Source organism: Montipora foliosa, chromosome 1, assembly GCF_036669935.1.
Source record: "Montipora foliosa isolate CH-2021 chromosome 1, ASM3666993v2, whole genome shotgun sequence".
NCBI lineage: Eukaryota > Metazoa > Cnidaria > Anthozoa > Scleractinia > Acroporidae > Montipora > Montipora foliosa.
Window position 1 is genome coordinate 56,619,675 of NC_090869.1, and position 19,138 is coordinate 56,638,812.

The following is a 19,138-nucleotide window of genomic DNA, read 5'->3' on the forward strand; positions in this document are numbered from 1 at the left end:
CGTGATCAGCTCATTTAATTTTTCGTGAAACGTGAATGTAGGAAATTATTCCTCGTGACTCGTGACCTGAAGGTTTTGCGTGACCCGTGAAGAACCTGAATCATTAACCGATATTTCTGATTTTACCACTTAATTCTACGTGATTTTGGGGCGCAAGTTCTCCGAATTGTTAGAGTAGTCTATCGAGAGTGATTTAGGCATGCAATTTGCAATATGGAGCCTTAACTGTAATGGCCATTCGCGAGTTTGCTTCCTTCAAACACTGTTTCTAATGTAAGCACAGGTCATTAAAAAGAGTATCTTGCTTTCTTATTTTCGTGATTCGGGAAAACAAATTGTTTTTGTCCTTGAACCGTGATCCTCTATTTTTTAGGTTCGTAAATCGTGCCAGAGATCCCCCCTGTACGACCCTCTCCTATCGATATATCATTTCTTTTATTGCAGTAGTTTTTAGTAATTCAATTTAGTTAGGAAGTTAGATTTATTTAAATTCATTATTGTAAAGTCCTGAAGGAAATACCGTGTTTAAATAAAGATTTTACCTTTTACCTTTTACCTTTACCTGAAGCAGTGTGTCACCTTACTGTATTTCCCAATATTAAATCTGTACAAGGAGTTCTTCTTGGTGATCCCATGTTCAACTTCGCGCCTGCGCCTGTGAGCCCACTGGACTTTGTGAATTGAAGCGCTTACTGGGGAACGTTAAATGAAGTGAAGTAAGAGTAAGCAATGAAGTGATCTCGACAGCCTACGTAGCTGGCGGGATTTTTTATCGCAGGATTATTTAACACTCGCGAGTGCAATGGTTTTGTCCGCGTGTGGACCGCGACTGTAATGGGGACCAGTAGTTTTGGGATTTCACTCGCGGCCGAAACACAACGAGGCCACCATAGATTTAATTAATCCTGCAACGAAATATCCCGCCAGCTACGCAGGATATCATCTCGACTACATTTGTTTTTTTTCTTCCGCGAGCAAGCACACGCCTTTCTTTTAGTAATTTCAGCCATCATTTCAGTGAATTAGACAAGGCCAGCGTATTGGGACGATCAACTGGGCCCTTTCACTGAATATCGTCAAATCGAGACCCATAATGAGGCCGCTAGTCCGGCCGCTAGTAAAGGAAGACCTTTATTAGGGCGGATTTACACGATACGATTTTGCCGCATGCGACAAGCTCACGACAGGCCTACGACAATGACTTACGATTGTCGCAGCGTTTTAAAACATGTTTTAAAATGCTACGACATTTTTTCTGACGTACACAACAATCGTAAATCATGTCGTGGGCCTGTCGTAAGCCGTTGTCGCATGCGACAAAGTCGTACCGTGTAAATCGGCCCTTAGACAGCAATGACCAGAACCAGGTTGCTGACTAGCGGTTTTCGTTAAACAATGGTTTGCTGGAGGTGCTCAGTGTCGCGGGCTCAGAAAACCTGGTTGTGGTCATTGTTTAAATGGTAGGTACGTCATGTACCCACCGTAAATCGTAAATTCCTGTGATGCCGCTGTCCACAAGGCCGCATGTGGTTCGAGCTTCCAAGATGGCATCGTTGAGCTGGGTGCTTTTCTCTGCACTTTTGCAAAGATTTATTCTAGCAGACCAACAGCAAAACACGCTTAACGTTCCACAAGTGCTACTACCATTTGCTCCTAGAGGATCTGTACACATTAATTTCACTTTAAAAGCCTTTCAAGGATGCTACCAATGGTATAAAGCTTGTGCGCCAGCGAATTATTGCCGCCATTTTCGAAATTGCAAAAATTAAGGCCTACCTATTGTGTCCATTTTTCCATGCTAGGGCGTCTAATAGACCTGAGGTTGCAACCATTCAGCCTGTGTATAGCAGCGAGGAAGAAGAATCAGGTAAAACCGTTAATAATGTTCGACATCACGATGTACAGCATATATTTACAATATACAGTAGCACGTAAGTACGGAACTACGGTCACCCGGTCACCTGGGGCGCCTCACTTGCGAGCACGGGTGACCAATTTTCTGGACGAGTAGCCCGAACGGGCGCCTAACTTGTCACAAGGTGATTCATCCTCACTTTTAATTAATTTTTATCTGGGCTCTTGAAAAAATGACTCAGGCTACTAACTTTTAATGTTGGAAGCCCGAAAGGCTCCAGAAATTTTTTCTTAGGCACCAGCCTTGCTACAGGTACCATAAAAGTCCATGTATATACAAGCTGCACCTTTTTTCTCAAAATTCAAATTAAAAAAATTGGGGTGTGGCTTATCTATGGAAACATCTGAGGTTGGAGTTTGCTAAGGCCTAATTAACCCTTTGACTCCTGGGGGTTCCTCATTGACGAGTAAAATCGTCTGGTGTCAGAGTAAAATACTAAGTATGGCCAGTTCAGGCCGGTTTGGGGGTGAAAGGGTTAATTAACGTTCATAAAAATTCTTAAGATGTCACTGAATAAACATATAGGAAACTGAAAGCATGCTATTGTTGATCATTGCCTTTTTTTTTGCTTTTTTGTGAGTGGTGGTTCATAAAGGAGCCGTTTGTATCTTCAGTTGAAGCCTTCATTTGCGATTGTTGTTATCCAAGAGTTTCAAGCAATTAATTTTCACTTTATGTGAACACCTGATCACCAGCATAAGGGAATCTCCATTCCTCGACAAAGCTGTTTGCTATGATGGCTTCGGCAAGTCTTCCAGCCACTTGCGAGAAAATACCAAGATATTCACGAGTTCAGTTCTTGTGAGGCAAATGGCTGACCTATCCACATTTCAAAGCTTGCCTACCAAGCACTCGTGTGAATCTTTTTAATCGCCTTTGAATGCATTTCTAAGTGATAAGTGATCTCGAAAAAAAAATCACATCAAGAAAGGATCTTTAAGTTTTTTATAGTAAACTCACAATATGAAGGTATGACAAGTGACATTTTGCATCTAAATACTTAATTGAAATGAATGCTCATAACAAACACCGTGTCAGTGTTTTGAAACCATACTTATTTGTCCTTTTTTGATGAACATTTAACACTGAAGACTGCAATGGGGTGAAACGATCTATGCTACATGTATGCATTATGTTGGATCAACACAAACAGTGATACATAATTCTTTCTAGTTTGAGTGCTGATCATGGTAGGTTTGTCCGACAGTAGTTCCATTTTGAAGAGAATGCCTTCGTGAATGTTGTTTGATCTGTCCTAACAGTGGTGTGTTTATGCTTATCACTGTCTGTGTTGATGCATAGATCATTACATGGCATTGCAGTGTTCAGTGTTAAATGTTTATTGTCCTTGTTTGTTTACTAATAAAATTTCATTGGAACTTCAGTTTGTTGTCTCTATTTGTTTTGTTTTATTTTTCAAAATTTGCGAGTCCAAATTGGGGGTGCGGCTTATACATGGACTTTTACGGTATAAACAGTTCAATTTAACCCATTCACTCCTGTGGGGTTCCCCATTGATCAGTAAAATCGTCTGGCGTTAGACAGAGTAAAATCTCAGAGTAAAGTCTCAGTGGCCCTTACAGGAGTGGAAGGGATAAGCAGCCTAAAATGAGCTACACTTTACAGCTGTAGCTGTAGTTAGTATTTGTTTTTCAGAAGTGAAAGTCCAGAAAACAGACGGAAGGACTTAAGAAATGTGATGTGGTAAAAACTATTATTTCAGTGGGAATAGTTTATTTTCATGAATCAGCATTTTTTGGCATGAAACTTCTATATTTTCTTGGTTATTGTATAGCTAAGAAGCTTGGCAGGAAATGTGCAAGGGAAGCAATGGTAACAGCACAAGCAAGACTCCCTGAAAGGCAAATGACAGAAATCTTAGCAGAAGAGGAAGGTGAAACATTTTTGTACATTTTAGCAAGAGTCCATGTATCATACTGTAGATACTAGTGTAGGGTACAGCGTGTGTCTTGATTTGAAACATCGATGTTACAGTACTGGAAAGGGTCAGCATTGAATCTAGCCTGCATAGCAGGCAAATTTTAGAGGCTTTTTTCCACCAGGGTTAATTTTTGAGGGATCGTTTTGAATATGGCTGTTCGAAAACCTGCACTGTTCAAAGTCAAACGAGGACGTGAGGGAGGAGGGACTGAGGAAAAGGAGTGGGAAACTGCCTGTAATCAACCCCTCAACATTTTTTAAACCTCCGTTCACCCACAGACGGAGAAAATTACATTCCTGATTGGCTGATAAAGTGTCAGAAATATCCACCTGTCAGCCAAAAGTTATGGTTCCCTTTCATAAAAAATGTAAAGACAACGGCGGAAAGAGCTGTCAATCTGGTTTCAAAAATTTGGTCTGAAATAAGAGCAGACAGACGTAAAACAAATAAATGGAGGTGATATTTTGGCGGCCCTTCCCAATGGATTTGGCAAAATCTTCATATTTCAGTTTTTTCTAACTGGCGAAATGTGTTCTGCATTAGTAATCACACCTTTGAAAAGTATCATCAGTGACCAGAATAAATGAAAGAAGCTGAAGGATGAGGGCTCACGGCAACCTCTCATTGGCGGCTGCCAGATGTATCCATTGGAAGCTCCAACTTGTTTTCGCATCAGCAGAAGATGCTCTGCAATGACAAGGCATTTCTCAACATGATGAAATGACATTCTAATACATGTAACTTCCACAAAAAATTGTCGGCTATATCGAATTGCACGCAGTAGAAACATAGACAGGGAAATGTTAGTGGTAAGTTGAAATGATGAAATCTCAGTTCGATCTTGTAAATTTCTTCCCAAGCAAATTAATTGTACATATGTTACCACCAGTGTTTACACAAGGCAGGCTTTGATTGGTCGGGAATTGGCATCAAACCAATGCTTGTCACACATGATTGGAAATAGGAGGTTCCGAAAATGTTTTGGGGCTGATTGTAGGCTTTTCCTCGCTCGTTCTACTCACCCCCTCCTCCTTCGCTTGCTTTTCTTGTGGCCAATTACATTCAAACGATCACTCAAAAGTCAAAGCGTGGGCAGTGTGGCTCTGCTGTTGCATGCCTTGAGATCTGGACGTCCCTGGTTCAAGACCTGCTCTGACCACTAGTTGAATTGGATCCTGGTAGTCCCTGATTCAACTTCTTGGCAGTGCTTGGTGTGCCTCAAGCCCATAATTTGGGTTTCTTAAATTTGTTCTGTTCTGATCTGTGTCATTTGCTTGGAGAAATTAGCCACTAGGCTACTGTGAATTTTGAGTCGAAATAGAGTTAATTGTTGTATGTACATGTACACTGTCAGTACTGTATATGTTGTAGTTAAAAATATTGTCAGGTAATTTTGCTTTAACTAGGTTAATTTTTTAACCAGGTAGATTTTTTACCAACTGCCCAAAAAGGGATTTTCTGTTTTTGTGGTAGTGCACTACCACACTATGTCGCCAGGACCTGTGTAAGAGTGTCAGAGTGTAAGTCTGTGGTGCCAATAGGCCTGCAGCATGTGCATATTAAATCATGAAGATAAACACGTCTGTTGGAAGTGTGCTTGAGTTTCAATAAAAATAATGAGCCCCAAAATTGGCAAGAATTTGTGGCATTGATGAATGATAAAGGAGCTTCTATTTCCAAAATGATGGAATTACCTGGTGATAAATAACCTTGTCTAGGAGAGTAACAATGGTCAACCACAAGAGTTGGGTGATTGTTTTCTTTGTGTTGAATCGCACATTTCATGTCAGTCTTTAAAACACTTGAAAGAAAAAAAAAGCTAACAAAAACAAAAACCCGGTATCTTGCCATCATTTTGACACAGATGTATCATGATCATGGCACCCGCTGAATTCAATGTCACTTTCAACTTTGCGATTTACTTGTGCAGCCGAAAGTACAGTAGAAAAATTGAATGTAGCAAAAATCTCCCAAAATGTTTTTTGCTGCTGGTAACTTATTATATTCTTGGTTCAAAATCTAAGTTGTTTTCATGTCGCAAATTTTGTTGCTGATGGCAAACTATTTTATTCTGGATTGACATGGGACAGGGCTTAACTTCAGTGAACTTTTGTCTTAGAAAGCTGTGAGACGCTCAGAGTGCACGCTTAAACTTGTGGTGAAAAAGAAGGTGTAAGGGAACTCCAAAATGATCACCATGTCAGCCTTGAAGCCAATGTTTCTTGATTCCTTTTTATTTTCTTCAATCTGTCAGGGTTTTGTATTTTACTAGTGACCACATGTCTTCTCAGGGGGCTATTTACCCAAGACATCTACCATGGCACTATAATGATATACTTTACCAAAACAAGATCATTGTACTATTGTAGCTAGATATTACGCAAAGATAACTTGAATCTCCTGGAAGACAAAACGTGGCTCAGCTGACAATAATTTATTATGGAATACAGCGCTGTGTTACTGCACTAACACACGTAACGCAATGCTTGCCTGTTTTTTTGGGGTGTGGTTAAAAAAATTGGGGCCTAGTGTTTTAGGGGTACTATTAACCGATTCACACCATCGACGAGTAGAGTTGTCTGGCGTTGGACAAGAGTAAAATCTCTTTAGTGTCACTCTCAGGGATCTCTGGGTTAACGGCGACATAGTTATTGGGTTATTGTTTAACCCAATCACACCTCAAATGCCCTGGGATGCTCCCATTGATGAGTAAAATCATCTGGCATTAGACAGAGTAAAATCTATAAAGTGTCACTCTCAGGGGTCAATTCGTTAATGGAATGGTACATTGACTGAGTTTAACGGCCACATACATGTAGTTTTTGAGTTTAATAAAAAATAGCTGACTGTGTTTGAATGAATTTTTTTAGTGACTGGGATGGTTCTGCGAAGTGATGTTGCTGTGGACACCATACACAAGATTGAAATTATGACCACCACAAGAGAACTGTTGCTTGGAGAACCACCTGAGGTCTGTCACATCAAGGCATTTGATACAGAAGGTAATTTTTTGTGCAAATAAGGAAAAATGATGTTCCCAGCAGAAAAAGTACTGTATACAGTAATTCTCAAAACATCAGCCAAGGAGAGAACTGTTATGGAAACCAAACCCTGAAGTTGTTTTGCAGGGATTTACATAAAATAGAGTTAAATGCCATTTACTTGGGAAACAACTTGGAGCAACGTTTCTCAGTTGTTGGGCATGGCATATACATATCGTTTGTTTGACATTTTGTGGCATATTGAGTGTGTTTTAGCAGACCATATGGGCATTTTGTAGCATTTTAACATAGATTCCCTCCTGCATTTGGCTTGAAGTGCAATGCCTGTTGGGTTTTAGAGGTCAATGATTAGTTTCCAGATGTTACTTGTATGTGTGGGCATGAGGATGTGCTTGTAGATTTACTGTACCTTGCTGGATGTGGTGTGCCATGAAATTTGTAAGTGTTAACTCTCCTTTTCCACCCCCTTTAATTCATGTATGTCTATTTTTATTTATTATTTTATTCTTCCTTTAATTTCTTTATTTGTTGAGTCTTCTGGGCAGGGCTAGTTGCTGGGTTGTGGGTAGGGCAAGCTTGTGCTTATACCTGTAGGGGTTGGCAGCAACAGTCCCTAGTCAGGGGTTTTGTTAAGGGCGGGGCACGGGGCAAACTGACCAGCTGTGGACATGACTTTGCCTGGCTCCTTTCAACATCTCAATGGACTGGATTTGTCTTAAATACAAAGATTGATTTAAAAAATACAGTTTTGTCCTTTACTTGATAAGTCTTCTGTTGTGAAGATTTTACAATTTCATAAGCCACATTCAACCCAGAACAAATCACCCCACAATGCATTGCAAAAAGAATTGCGCTCCATAAGAGACCACCTGAAATGTCCCAATGTTGCATGTTTTGCTATGGTGGCCCAGAAAAGATAGAAGTTGATCACCGATTATTTTTCTTCGTGAGTGCACTTTTTTATGTCACGTTAATGAATTAATTTTCTTTTGGATATACATGTAGGTATCAAATCATTATATTGTCTAAAAAAGGTTTTTCTGTGGTTGAAGAACATTTCTTTGGGCTTCAGAATGCAGGGAAAAACATATCTGCAACTTAAAAATTTCAAATTTTTTTGGGGGATTATGTTCCCAGACCCCCCCACCCCCCCTTAGGATGAAAGACCCTGCAGCCCTCCCAATACTTTGCCCAGGTGTTAAACCCATATGCCCTCCTGCTTCAAACCTTAATCAAAAAAACCCTGCCTACTTACCTCAAAACACCTAGACAGTGTACAAAACGAAACATTTTTGTTGCATAGCAATAAAAGGGTAGTAAATTACATTATTATGGGACTTTAACTTCTTTAAAAGCAGATATGAATCAGTTATCATATAAATAGGTTTCCTACATCGATCTCTCAATACTTTGCCCAGTTGTTAAACCCATACATACATTGTATGCCCTCCTGCTTCAAACCTTAATCGAAAAACCCCTGCGTACATGTACTTACCTGTACCTCAGAACACCTAGACAGTGTACAAAACTAAACATTTTTTGTTGAATAACAATAAAAGAGTAGTGAATTACATTATTATGGGACTTTAGTTTCTTTAAAAGCAGACATGAATCAGTTATCATATAAATACAATGTAGGTTTCCTACATCGATCTGTGCCCATTTCATGGAAACCTTTTAATAGATGTTCAACTCTGAAACATTAATGCATTTTTCCAGGTAATGTTTTTTCCAGTTTAGAAGGTATTGAAGTTACATGGGAGCTTAAAACTGTGGAAGGAGTGGGTTCTGTAAATGCACAGTCAGTTTTGAGGTGAGTTGATGCATTCATTATGGCAATGTATAAAACTGTATTCACTGTAATACATGTACACTGCTGTAAAGAGTTAAATATAATAGATTTTTTGAACAGCCGTTCCCAGGTATGCCGGCAGCTGGAAAAAATTATTGCTGGCTATTCTGAATAAATTTCCAGGTGATTAAGTACAATGTACCAGTAATAAGAGTTTTTGGGATTCGTCATCTATTTTATAAATATACTACACACTCAAACTGTACTTATGGAGACTTGCTGTAGAAAATAATGTCCCAAAGGTTGATACATGGGTACATGTACGTAAAATGTGATCCATTACCGCATAGCAAGCATGTCTGTGGGGTTCTTTTTGATGTTTTGGCCGATCAAAAAATGAAGAGAGGTCTCACCCCATATTTTTTTTGGTCATCATTTCTTCTGTGAAACCCCATGGAAATGCTTGTTACGCAGACCTCGTGTGTTTGGTAAAAAGCTCATTTGCTCATTGAATTGCTGTCAGAAACATACATGTAGGACCAAAAATTCTGCTTTATGCAAAACAAATATCGATGCAGAAGTAAATAAATATTGATACACAGGTTTTAGGCAGAGCAGAAGGGCATTTTTAGGAAGTGTGGATCGAAAATAAAGTATTTTGCCATCAGCAACAAAATTTGCGACATGGCAACAATATAAATTAATATTTTATTTTGTAACATGAATATACAATAAAAAGTTACCATCAGCTAGAAACATTTTGGGAGATTTTTGCTTTGTTCAATTTTTCTACAATGTACTTTCGGCTGCATAAGTAAATCGCAAATTGAAAGTGACATTGATTTCAGCGGCCACCTGTGATCGATCAAGTTACCTTGTGTGTTTACTAACAACTTGCGAAACAAAGGATACATCTTTGTCAAAATGATGGGTTTTTGTTTTTGTTATTTAGTTTTTTTTTTCTTTCAAATGTTGTAAAGTTTGACGAGATAATTTAATGTGCGAATTCAACACAAAGATCACAATCGTCCGACTCTTGAGGTTGACTATTGTATTCACTCTCCTAGATGAGGTTATTTATCACCAGGTAATTCTATCGTTTGGAAATAGAAGCTGCTTTATTATTGCCAGTTTTGGGGCTCATTTGTTGAAACATGCTTCGAGTAGACCTGTTTTTTTCAGACTTGCACTCTTACATGTACACTCTTACACTCATACAACCCTGTGACATAGTATGTAGTACACATACATTCCACTACCACAAAAACACTTGTTCAGTCTGTATTTGCTCTCTTCTAAAACGGTCAAACTAGGACACTACAGTGCATTACCATCTCATATTTTGCGCATTCTATTGACCAAATATGGTACGTTTAAAATGGTACAATAGTGGAATAACAAATGTACATACAATCAACTAATATTATTTTTAACCTTGCATTTTTTCTGGTATAACAGGTTCATGCAGTTTGAGTTATCAAGTTATGAAACTTCACCTGAAATTTATTCTTTGGAAGAAAAGGTGAATTCAATTGTGTAATTTCCCTTTATATTTTAGTAAGGATATGTTGCAGAATAAGAAAAAAAAGGAAACATGTTATACTTAGATTTCTTTGCCTTGCTCAGGTTGTCCATTAACCATATAGTGTCTTAAGTACACATTGTAGGAACTCCTTGATTCGTACATGTACCTTCTGAGTCTTCATGTCCACTGCTCTATCCTATCAAATGCTTTTTTATCACAAAATTGTCAGGCCTCATGGTTTGTCTTATTGTACATGTACATGCAATTTTCAGGTTTGTTTTTGGCAAAATTCATTTATACATGTAATTTCACTCTCTTCAGTCTTGGTTTGCTAACTTCTTGAACTTGTTACCATTAATTTTTATGGTATTAAATAAATTATATAGGGTGTACGTGGTAGCAGTGTCGTCCTTGAACCCATCAACACAGGAACAGCCATTGTCAAAGCAAAGCTAAAGGACAGAGCCTTTGCTGTAAGTCTTTTTTTGTGCAATTTCTTGAAAAGTACATGTTCTAGTGTATGAAACATGTAAAATCACATGTTTATGTAACAAGTACATGTGATTTAACCTTAAAGTTTGGGGCATTGTTTTGTCTTGTACATGTGCCTTTTACTTGATTACTGAATATACTTTGTAGTTTACGATTATTTGGTGTTCACCCTACATGAGAATAGAAGTGACGTACGTGTACTTTAGAAATTGTCCCCTTGAGCATTGACCTTTGAAGGCGACTTTGCTGGACTATCACATGTAAAAAAACTGTGTATCCTTTGTGCATGGTGGGGGGGGGGGGGGGGGTACAGGATGAATATTTGGATTGACACAGTACAATGTCAAATGAACAGTAAGAGGTGGTGGTAGTGGTGGTTACTGTAAATTACAGGTTTTGTTTACAGACGAGAATGCTCAGTGAATGCTTTGAGTTGCTCCAGCATACTGTACGTAAAGTACAGTAGTTGTGAGGTATTTTCCATTGTTAAGCAAAGTTTGTTATCTTTTAACAAACAACAGGTGCAGCTGAGGAGCTAGCCTAATAATAACAGTCATTAAACAACATCGTCGCTCTTTGGAGGTTGGGTGCCCGAAACATCCTGGAGCTTCCACTATTGGCAGCCAGCTCCAAGATGGAGACTGCACCGATGGCTGGCAAACCTGACAACCCAGCCATGAGCCCCCACACCAAGCTGGAGGACCTCCGAGCCTAGAAGGCTCGGAGAGAGGGGCTCATGGCCCCTAAGCAAGAGCCCCGAATCGCCCACATCCGACGGCACCCAACAACCAAAGAACTGCTCATGACCCTGCTAACAGCCTAGACCACTGCAATGTGCTAACCGCAAAAAGAAAACAAGGCAACGCAACCCTAAACAACGCAAGAATATAACGCCACGCAATACAAAAAAAAAAGAATATAACGCCATGCAATACAAAAAAAAAAAGGATATAACGCCACGCAATACAAAAAAAAGGAATATAACGCCACGCAATACAAAAAAAAAAAGAATATAACGCCACGCAATACAGCGCTAAAAATCAACGCTGAGAATACACTGCAATGCAACGCAACGCAACGCAAAACAACGCTGAGACTACAACGCCATGCAATGCAACGTAAACAACGCTGAGAATACAAGGCAATGCAACGCTAAGACGCAAGGCCACCGCTAAACAACGTAAGAATATAACGCCACGCAATGCAACCCTAAACAACGCTGAGAATACACCGCAATGCAACGCTAAGACGCAACGCAACGCTAAACAACGCTGAGAATACTACGCAAAGCAACTCTAAGGTGGAACGCAACACTAAACAACAATGCACAGAAGTATGATGCTTGCTCCTCGTAAACTAAGTAATCATATTAAACTACATAATTACATAAAAATGTACAAAACAAGTCCACGCAACATGCTAGCAAATGAAAAGAGAAAATAAACGCTAACGCCACGCCGATACATAAAATAAAACAAACTCCAATGCACGTCACTTCATATACAACGGCCTAAGCCTCTAGATGATAGTAATAGTAGTATCAATAATATTACCAGACAAGTGTACATTGTACGTGTGGCCCAGCTAAATAACAGATGCTTATAGTCGAGTTCATGGCCCAAAGCAAAACTAGAAACAAACTACAACCAAGCATCATGATCAGAGAGCCTATGACGCGGCCATAACGCTAAAAGCCTGACAGAATACGAGCGAGACGCTAAAAGTGACGCTATGCCACCTAACAACTGAGCTAGCTAGCTCTTAAGTTCAAATGCATGAAATGCCCTGTCCCATATGAAACTGTGCAAAGGATACGCTGTCCAAGATTGGTCGAAGACAAGCTTCCCGCCAGGTGATTCTTGTACGGGGATCCGGCGGAGATGGCCAAAGGTCACGCCGTGATGTACGACCGTAGCGCCCAAGCAAATTCCGCGTGGTCGTGAATGGCTTTATGCAATAAGAAGCGGGGCCCTGCATAAGATCTCGATGGTAGAAAACGCCTACTGAAGCTGCGTGAACTGATGTTGCCAAAAATAAAGCTACGAGAATCCAACATGGCTGCTATCCCAACTCGATCACAAGCTCGCCCGAAGTTGCGTTTCCCCCAAAACAAACCCGTAACTGGACCCAAAAAGAATCCTGACTAACAGGAAAGCAGTTTTGAACACATCTATGGAATGACGACTGTATATATAGGAAACAAAAACCGCTAAACACTCCACACACAATGCTCCTGCTTCCCGCCACACTGATAAATAAGCGATACAGCCCAAAGCACGAGGTATTCCACGCATGCGCAAGTATAGTAAAACCACTGACCAATAGGCTGCAGTCGCTCCTAGTTGTTTACTTGGTTAAACTTCGTTTAACCTCATTTAAGCAGTCTACAACTTAGATGGCAGCTGGCCATCAACAATGCCGTTTCACCCTTGTTAGCTGATTTCCATGTGCATAGAATCCTGCATAAGAACCATAAGCAGTCATACCAAATCTGAACTGGACTTTTGTCATCAACATGAAATTAATAGGATCATTATACAATGTTGTCTTTCAGAATGTGACTCCAGCACAAGTGAAGGTCATCGTAATGGATAATGTGATGCTCAAACCGGGATGTGATGTGTACATTGTTATCAACACGTCCATCACTTACAGTGTTATCAGACTGCGTCAAGGAAAGGCAACAGGTCTGATTTACTTTTTGTTACCGAATGGACTCTACTGTAGTTGTCTTTCAACTTTTCGTTTAGGGGCGTTACTAAACACAGGAACGGAACGGAACGGAATATACCGGAATATGCCGGAATGAGGCGGAATGACACCGGAATGAACAAGAATGGTACCGGAACATACTGGAACGAGCCGGAATGACACCGGAATGAGGCGGAATAACACACAAATATAGCAAAATATACCGGAATAAACCGGAATATACTGGAACAAGGCAGAATGACTCTGGAATAAAACCGAATGACACCGGAATGAGATGGAATAAACAAGAATGGTACCGGAATATACGGGAACGAGGCGGAATGACAACAGAATAAGGCAGAAAAAAACAGAAAGACGGGGGTTACTAAAAACAGGAACCGAACGGAATATGCCGGAATGAGGTGGAATGACACCGGAATGAAACGAAATGAACAAGAATGGTGCCGGAATAATTATACCAGAACGAGCCGGAATGTACCTGAAAATGCTTTTGTTGTGTCATGTGATTCCCTAAGGGCATTGCATGTAACATTTGGAACATTTTGATCACGAGAAATATTTGACATGTGTATCCGTCGCTAATTGAATAATTACTTCTTGTGGAAGTAACATTTTTTTCGTGAACAAATACAGGAGCAAGAGAAACAATATTATTCTATTGTTTTTGTCTATGGATCTCGGAGGCAGCTTTCACTGTGCGAGTCAGAAAACTTGTCAACATTTTTATTTCATTCTGACAGGTCAATTGTGCATTGACCAATCACAATCAAGGTCAGCGAACCACAAACTAATTACCGTTGCTGCTTGCCTGCTTCCCACGACCCACACGTGATGGAGATATACAGAAATAGATTCGTGCAAACGGCTGGAAGACTCTTTTTCTCTTCCCGATTGTTGGCAATAATGCTATCGAACCTGAACGCAGTGTTTCCTTGTTTGAAGAAGGAAGTCAGAAGCACAGAAAAAAAGATCGATCGTTGATAATAATTATATTTACATGAAGAATTGTGAGAACATATCGTGACTCGTTCCAACCCTGTTCATTTATTCGTTCATTTATTCGTTCACAGAATGAATCATTTTTTGTTCCTTGTCATTCCGGTCCACGCTAATCAGCTTGATTCTGGTGTCCTTCTGGTTTATTCTGCCTTATTCTGTTTTCATTCCGCCTCGTTCTGGTATATTCCGGTGCCATTCCGGTACCATTCTTGTTTATTCTGTCACATTCCATTGCTGTTCGGTTTTATTCCAGATTCATTCCGCCTTGTTCCGGCAAATTCCGTTATATGCCGCTTTATTTGTGTGTCATTGCGCCTCATTCCGGTGTCATTCCGCCTCGTTTCGGTATAATTTATTCCGGTACCATTCTTGTTCATTCCGTCTCATTCCAGTGTCATTCCGCCTCATTCCGGCATATTCCGGTATATTCCGTTCCGTTCCGTTCCTGTGTTTAGTAACGCCCTTTCGTTTTGCCATAATGGTCAAGCTGACATTAAAAAAAAAAGACTAACATTAATTTATTGAAATATTTAAATTGTGACTGTCACCAACTACTTGGTAGTTGGCTCAGATACATGTAGGAGAATAATTATGGTACTTTGGAATCGTGAATCCTTATGATCTCTCATAATGGGAATGGTAAAGGTTTTGCCTGGTTGCTTTGTACACAGATGTCCACGAATTGATAGTGGTGAGGATAAATGTTATACTGTAGGGAAAAAGAATGTTAATGGCACTGACAGTGTCAGTCACATACCTCCACCATCAAGTTACTCACCTTTTACAGGGCTCGAAATTGCGACCAAATATTTTTCCTTTACGACTAAAATATCTGGAGAAGTCGCTTGTTTTAACCTTTATTCCTTTGAAACAAAAGGGTTAAAAGTTGCCACTTTTGCTGCTACTTTTGCTAAAATCAATAAAGAAATGACAAGAGTGTTTTGTTTCTTTCCGTGAGTTATTTCTGAAGATAGGGTATGTGTAAACCAGAAATAAGCGTCCCAAAAAACGTGTGTGAAACGAGCACAACAAAATTACTTTATAACACGCTCATCAAAAAACGTGCCTTCATCAAATATAATTACTATACATGTATGAATTGGCCCATTGTCTTTTCATTGTTTAAGTTCTTGTAGTGAAGTGTTCAATGACAAAATTGAAACGCGCGTTTCCAAGTGAAATGCACTCGCTTTCGCTTCATGTTTAATTTCCGACATTTGAAAATAATACTTTCGCTTCTCGCTGCATCAAAAAACAACATAATGATTTTGCGACTAAAATTTGCGAAATTGCTACAGTAACCAAATTTTCGTATCTTGTCACAAAATTGCAAGTTGATTTTTTCATTAAACTTCGAGCCCTGTTTTACATGATTGTAATTGGGGAAAGTACATGTACCTGTAGGCTTCCCACCAATATGTACAGGTATCCCTACAGGAGGTCAGGTTGGTAAAAGGAATCTCTGCTTTACATTGAAGGGGGGAGTGGGGGGTGGGGGGGAGGTCATGCGCTTCTTTGGTCAGAATGAATTTATTTTGGAATTAATGTAACATGTTTATAATCATTGTCACTATAATGTTTTAGTAACTACATAGTTATTTTTATAATTATCTTTTCCCTCCTTCAGTTGTTCCAATGCCATCTTCACAGTTTGAGTTTCAATTAAGTAATACCACAGTGGGGAAGTTGGACGTGAAGCAATCAAGTGTGTTGGGCATTGAGTTGGGTTACACTAAAGTCACTCTAGTTGACAAAAGTATCCTATAAATTTAAAGTTAATGGATGCATACTGTGCTTTAATGTTACATTTCTAAAGTTAAAAAGAACAAAATTAATTAACCTATATTTCAAATTTAGTATCAAGTAAAAAAAATGGTAATTACTAATTAATCTTACGGCGAGAAAGTGTTGATAATGTTATTCATGTGGAAATAATACTTTTTATAAACGACAATGTTTTGACGTTGAGCTAACGTCATTAACAAGTCAAAATGATAGTGATAGGAAAGTGTATAAATACATTGTACTAAGTGAAAACAATAAGGTTTTACTTGACACTTGAAAGAAAATACGAGCCTTAACTCTTAAAGATATGTTACATGTTCATGCTGTCCACCAACCCGCTGCTGGCATTTTTGTTGTGGAACCAACATATTTAGGTAAGTAATATTAAGTCAGCTTTTAATATCTGTCCTAATGGGCTACTGAATGGGGGTGAAGATAGAAGTGAATAATTATTTTTGTTTTGAATCTCTGCTTTTCTTATTCGTATTCTTAGTAACTGAGTTTATTTTTAAGTTATACATGTACCATAAATATGTATACTGTTGTCTAATCACTTTATTGAAACGAAAATAAAGTAATAAGTGAAAGCGAAAAGGCAGTGCAAACATAATTGTAGTAGAGGAATCATGTAACTTATTGATCAGGAACACGCGAGAAGGAAGAGCAGTTTTAAAATAAAACTTTCGAATTAAACTTTCTTTGGTAGCAATGACAGTGTGGCTTGTAGAGAAAGATACCTTAACTAGTAATTGTACTTTTAGATTTTGGAAACTTTCACTTGAGGCTAGGCCGAACTTTACATAAAACTGCTTTCTTTGTTCTTAAGGTTTTAGCATATGGCCACATCCCGACTGGGTTCTTCAAGTTGGTATTGAGTATGAGGTATCTGTGCAGCTCTACACTGAAGACAATCGCAAGATCTTCATCTCTGATGTATGTAAGAATGTCGTTTAAGGTGTTAATCTTCTTTACAGTCTCTTTCTATACAACCAGAAACCCATAAGGGTTGAAAAGTGTAACGGCCCCTTGTGTGCTGGGAAACAAGCTTCTGAATATTCAATTTGCTAAGTACCATATTTGGAACAACCAAGAGCGAGGGGTTTCCAAATATGGTACTTAGCACTGAAACATTCAACCAATCAGTTCTCACTGAATATTCGGAAGCTGTGAACGCGCGTTACACGTTTCAACTCTTATGGGTTTCTGATACAACTATTCCTGTTTCTTGTAACTGAACAAAAATTTGATATCAGTTTTGATGTTTCTTAAGATATACAGTTAGAAATAATTATGTGGACCACATGCACTGCTTGATTTCATCTTTAATTTCAGACTTTTCCTTTTTGAAAATTCTATCTGATTTTATCTTCAAATGTGCTTTATGGTAATGAACCCGATCCAACCAAAGCGTGTCAGCCAGCAACTTAAAACTTGAAAACAGGTTATAAATGCATTAAGGCCTTCATGGGATTTCACAGTACATCTCTTCGAAAAACTAAAAAGAAAACTCTTCTTGATAATTTGGGGCTAGGTCGAGATCACCAGGACACAAGAAGATTGGGTTGAGAAAACAAAAAAAACAAGATGGCCTTGAACGAAAAGCTGGTTCTTTCAGCTTATTACTGAGAAGCTCAACAACTACCTGCATATTCGAGATGGTAAAAAATTTGATCACCAAATAGGGAAGATATCTGTTTACAAACATTGCTTTTGTTATTCAGATGTGCCAACCACAGGAACAAAAGATCCTTCGTTTCAACAGCCAATGAGTCTCTGGTTGGCACATTCATGAATAACAATTTGTGACATCAGCGATAATTAGCTTCCCTATATCCACATATTGAACAAGGTAAAAAACTTATGGAACAAAAATAAATTGATCACCAACATGCTACCGACACATCTCTAGGGGGTTTAAGAAAACGACGATAGCTACGGCAATGGCAACGCCAAAAAGCAGTAATATTATTGGTTGAAAGAACCTAAATGTTAGTGCTGCTGTGCGGCACGCATTTTTGAACATTTCTCTGTTGTACTAATCAAAACTACTGCTGCAGCGTGAAATGACCAAATTTAAGGTTATGACGGCAACGTTCACCATTCTACAGTGAATCTTTCTCTTTACTTCAAATCTGTCCGTTTTAACAATCCAGTTATACAGGGACCTCTTCGGCCGTATTGTATACGGTAATATAAACAAGATGGAATATTCATAAAATACATAAATGTAGAATAGCTCAAACTTTTCAAGTGACGTTTTCGTCGCCGTAGATGTAGTGGTTTGTGATGATGGCGTTGAAAAACTCCGCTACTAACATGTTACAGTACCCAACACATGCTTAGGAAATTCCACAAAGATGGCCTGACCTGTTGGCTGACAGTTGACCGATGCATTTGCCAATGTGTTGGTTGGATTGGATTCATTACCATTCCCAAAAAAAAAAATGTTTAGCACTTATCCTTGTTTGAAAAAGCAAAATAATTAAAACAGACACCACCCTCTTACCAAGACTTGCACCAAAATTGCTCTGTGTTCCAAAAAGAGAAAAAGAGATGGGTGTAGTTTTATGTTCCTTCTGGTTGTTTTTTTTTTTTTGTCTTTTTTTTTTTTTTTTTTTTTTTTTTTTTTTTTTTTTTTTTTTGTTTTCTTTTTTTTTTTTTTTTTTTCTCAAACAGTCACAAAGCGTAAGGTTGGCTCAAACCACTACTCAACACTGTAAACCATTGATCCTTGTCCCGCCCCCATTACTAGTGAAATTGTCTGTGTTGAAGTCTCACTCCCAGAGAACTCAATAGGTGTAAAGGAACTACTACTGACATAGGATTGAATCGCAATCACAAGTTTCACCTTTAAAACACAAAGACGCAATATAAAAGGGGGCGCATTTACGCACTCAAATTGCTTTTGTTCGAATTCCTTCAAGCACGGACCCTGATAATTCCAAGATGGTGTGAGTTCAACGAACAGCAACAA

At 38.9% G+C, this 19,138-nt stretch overlaps 1 protein-coding gene across 1 annotated transcript in view; it reads left to right on the forward strand.

Moving 5' to 3' along the window:
- Window positions 1-1,519: 1,519 nt before the first annotated feature.
- LOC137971534 (nuclear pore membrane glycoprotein 210-like) overlaps window positions 1,520-19,138 on the forward strand; it is a 34,096-nt gene continuing 16,477 nt past the window's right edge. The window contains exons 1-11 of the mRNA XM_068818348.1: window positions 1,520-1,711; window positions 1,803-1,867; window positions 3,711-3,809; window positions 6,728-6,859; window positions 8,579-8,672; window positions 10,110-10,173; window positions 10,563-10,649; window positions 13,223-13,355; window positions 16,007-16,135; window positions 16,470-16,538; window positions 16,991-17,101. Coding sequence (XP_068674449.1) covers window positions 1,545-1,711; window positions 1,803-1,867; window positions 3,711-3,809; window positions 6,728-6,859; window positions 8,579-8,672; window positions 10,110-10,173; window positions 10,563-10,649; window positions 13,223-13,355; window positions 16,007-16,135; window positions 16,470-16,538; window positions 16,991-17,101 — 1,150 coding nt within the window. The 5' untranslated portion in view covers window positions 1,520-1,544. The remainder of the gene's footprint in view (window positions 1,712-1,802; window positions 1,868-3,710; window positions 3,810-6,727; window positions 6,860-8,578; window positions 8,673-10,109; window positions 10,174-10,562; window positions 10,650-13,222; window positions 13,356-16,006; window positions 16,136-16,469; window positions 16,539-16,990; window positions 17,102-19,138) is intronic.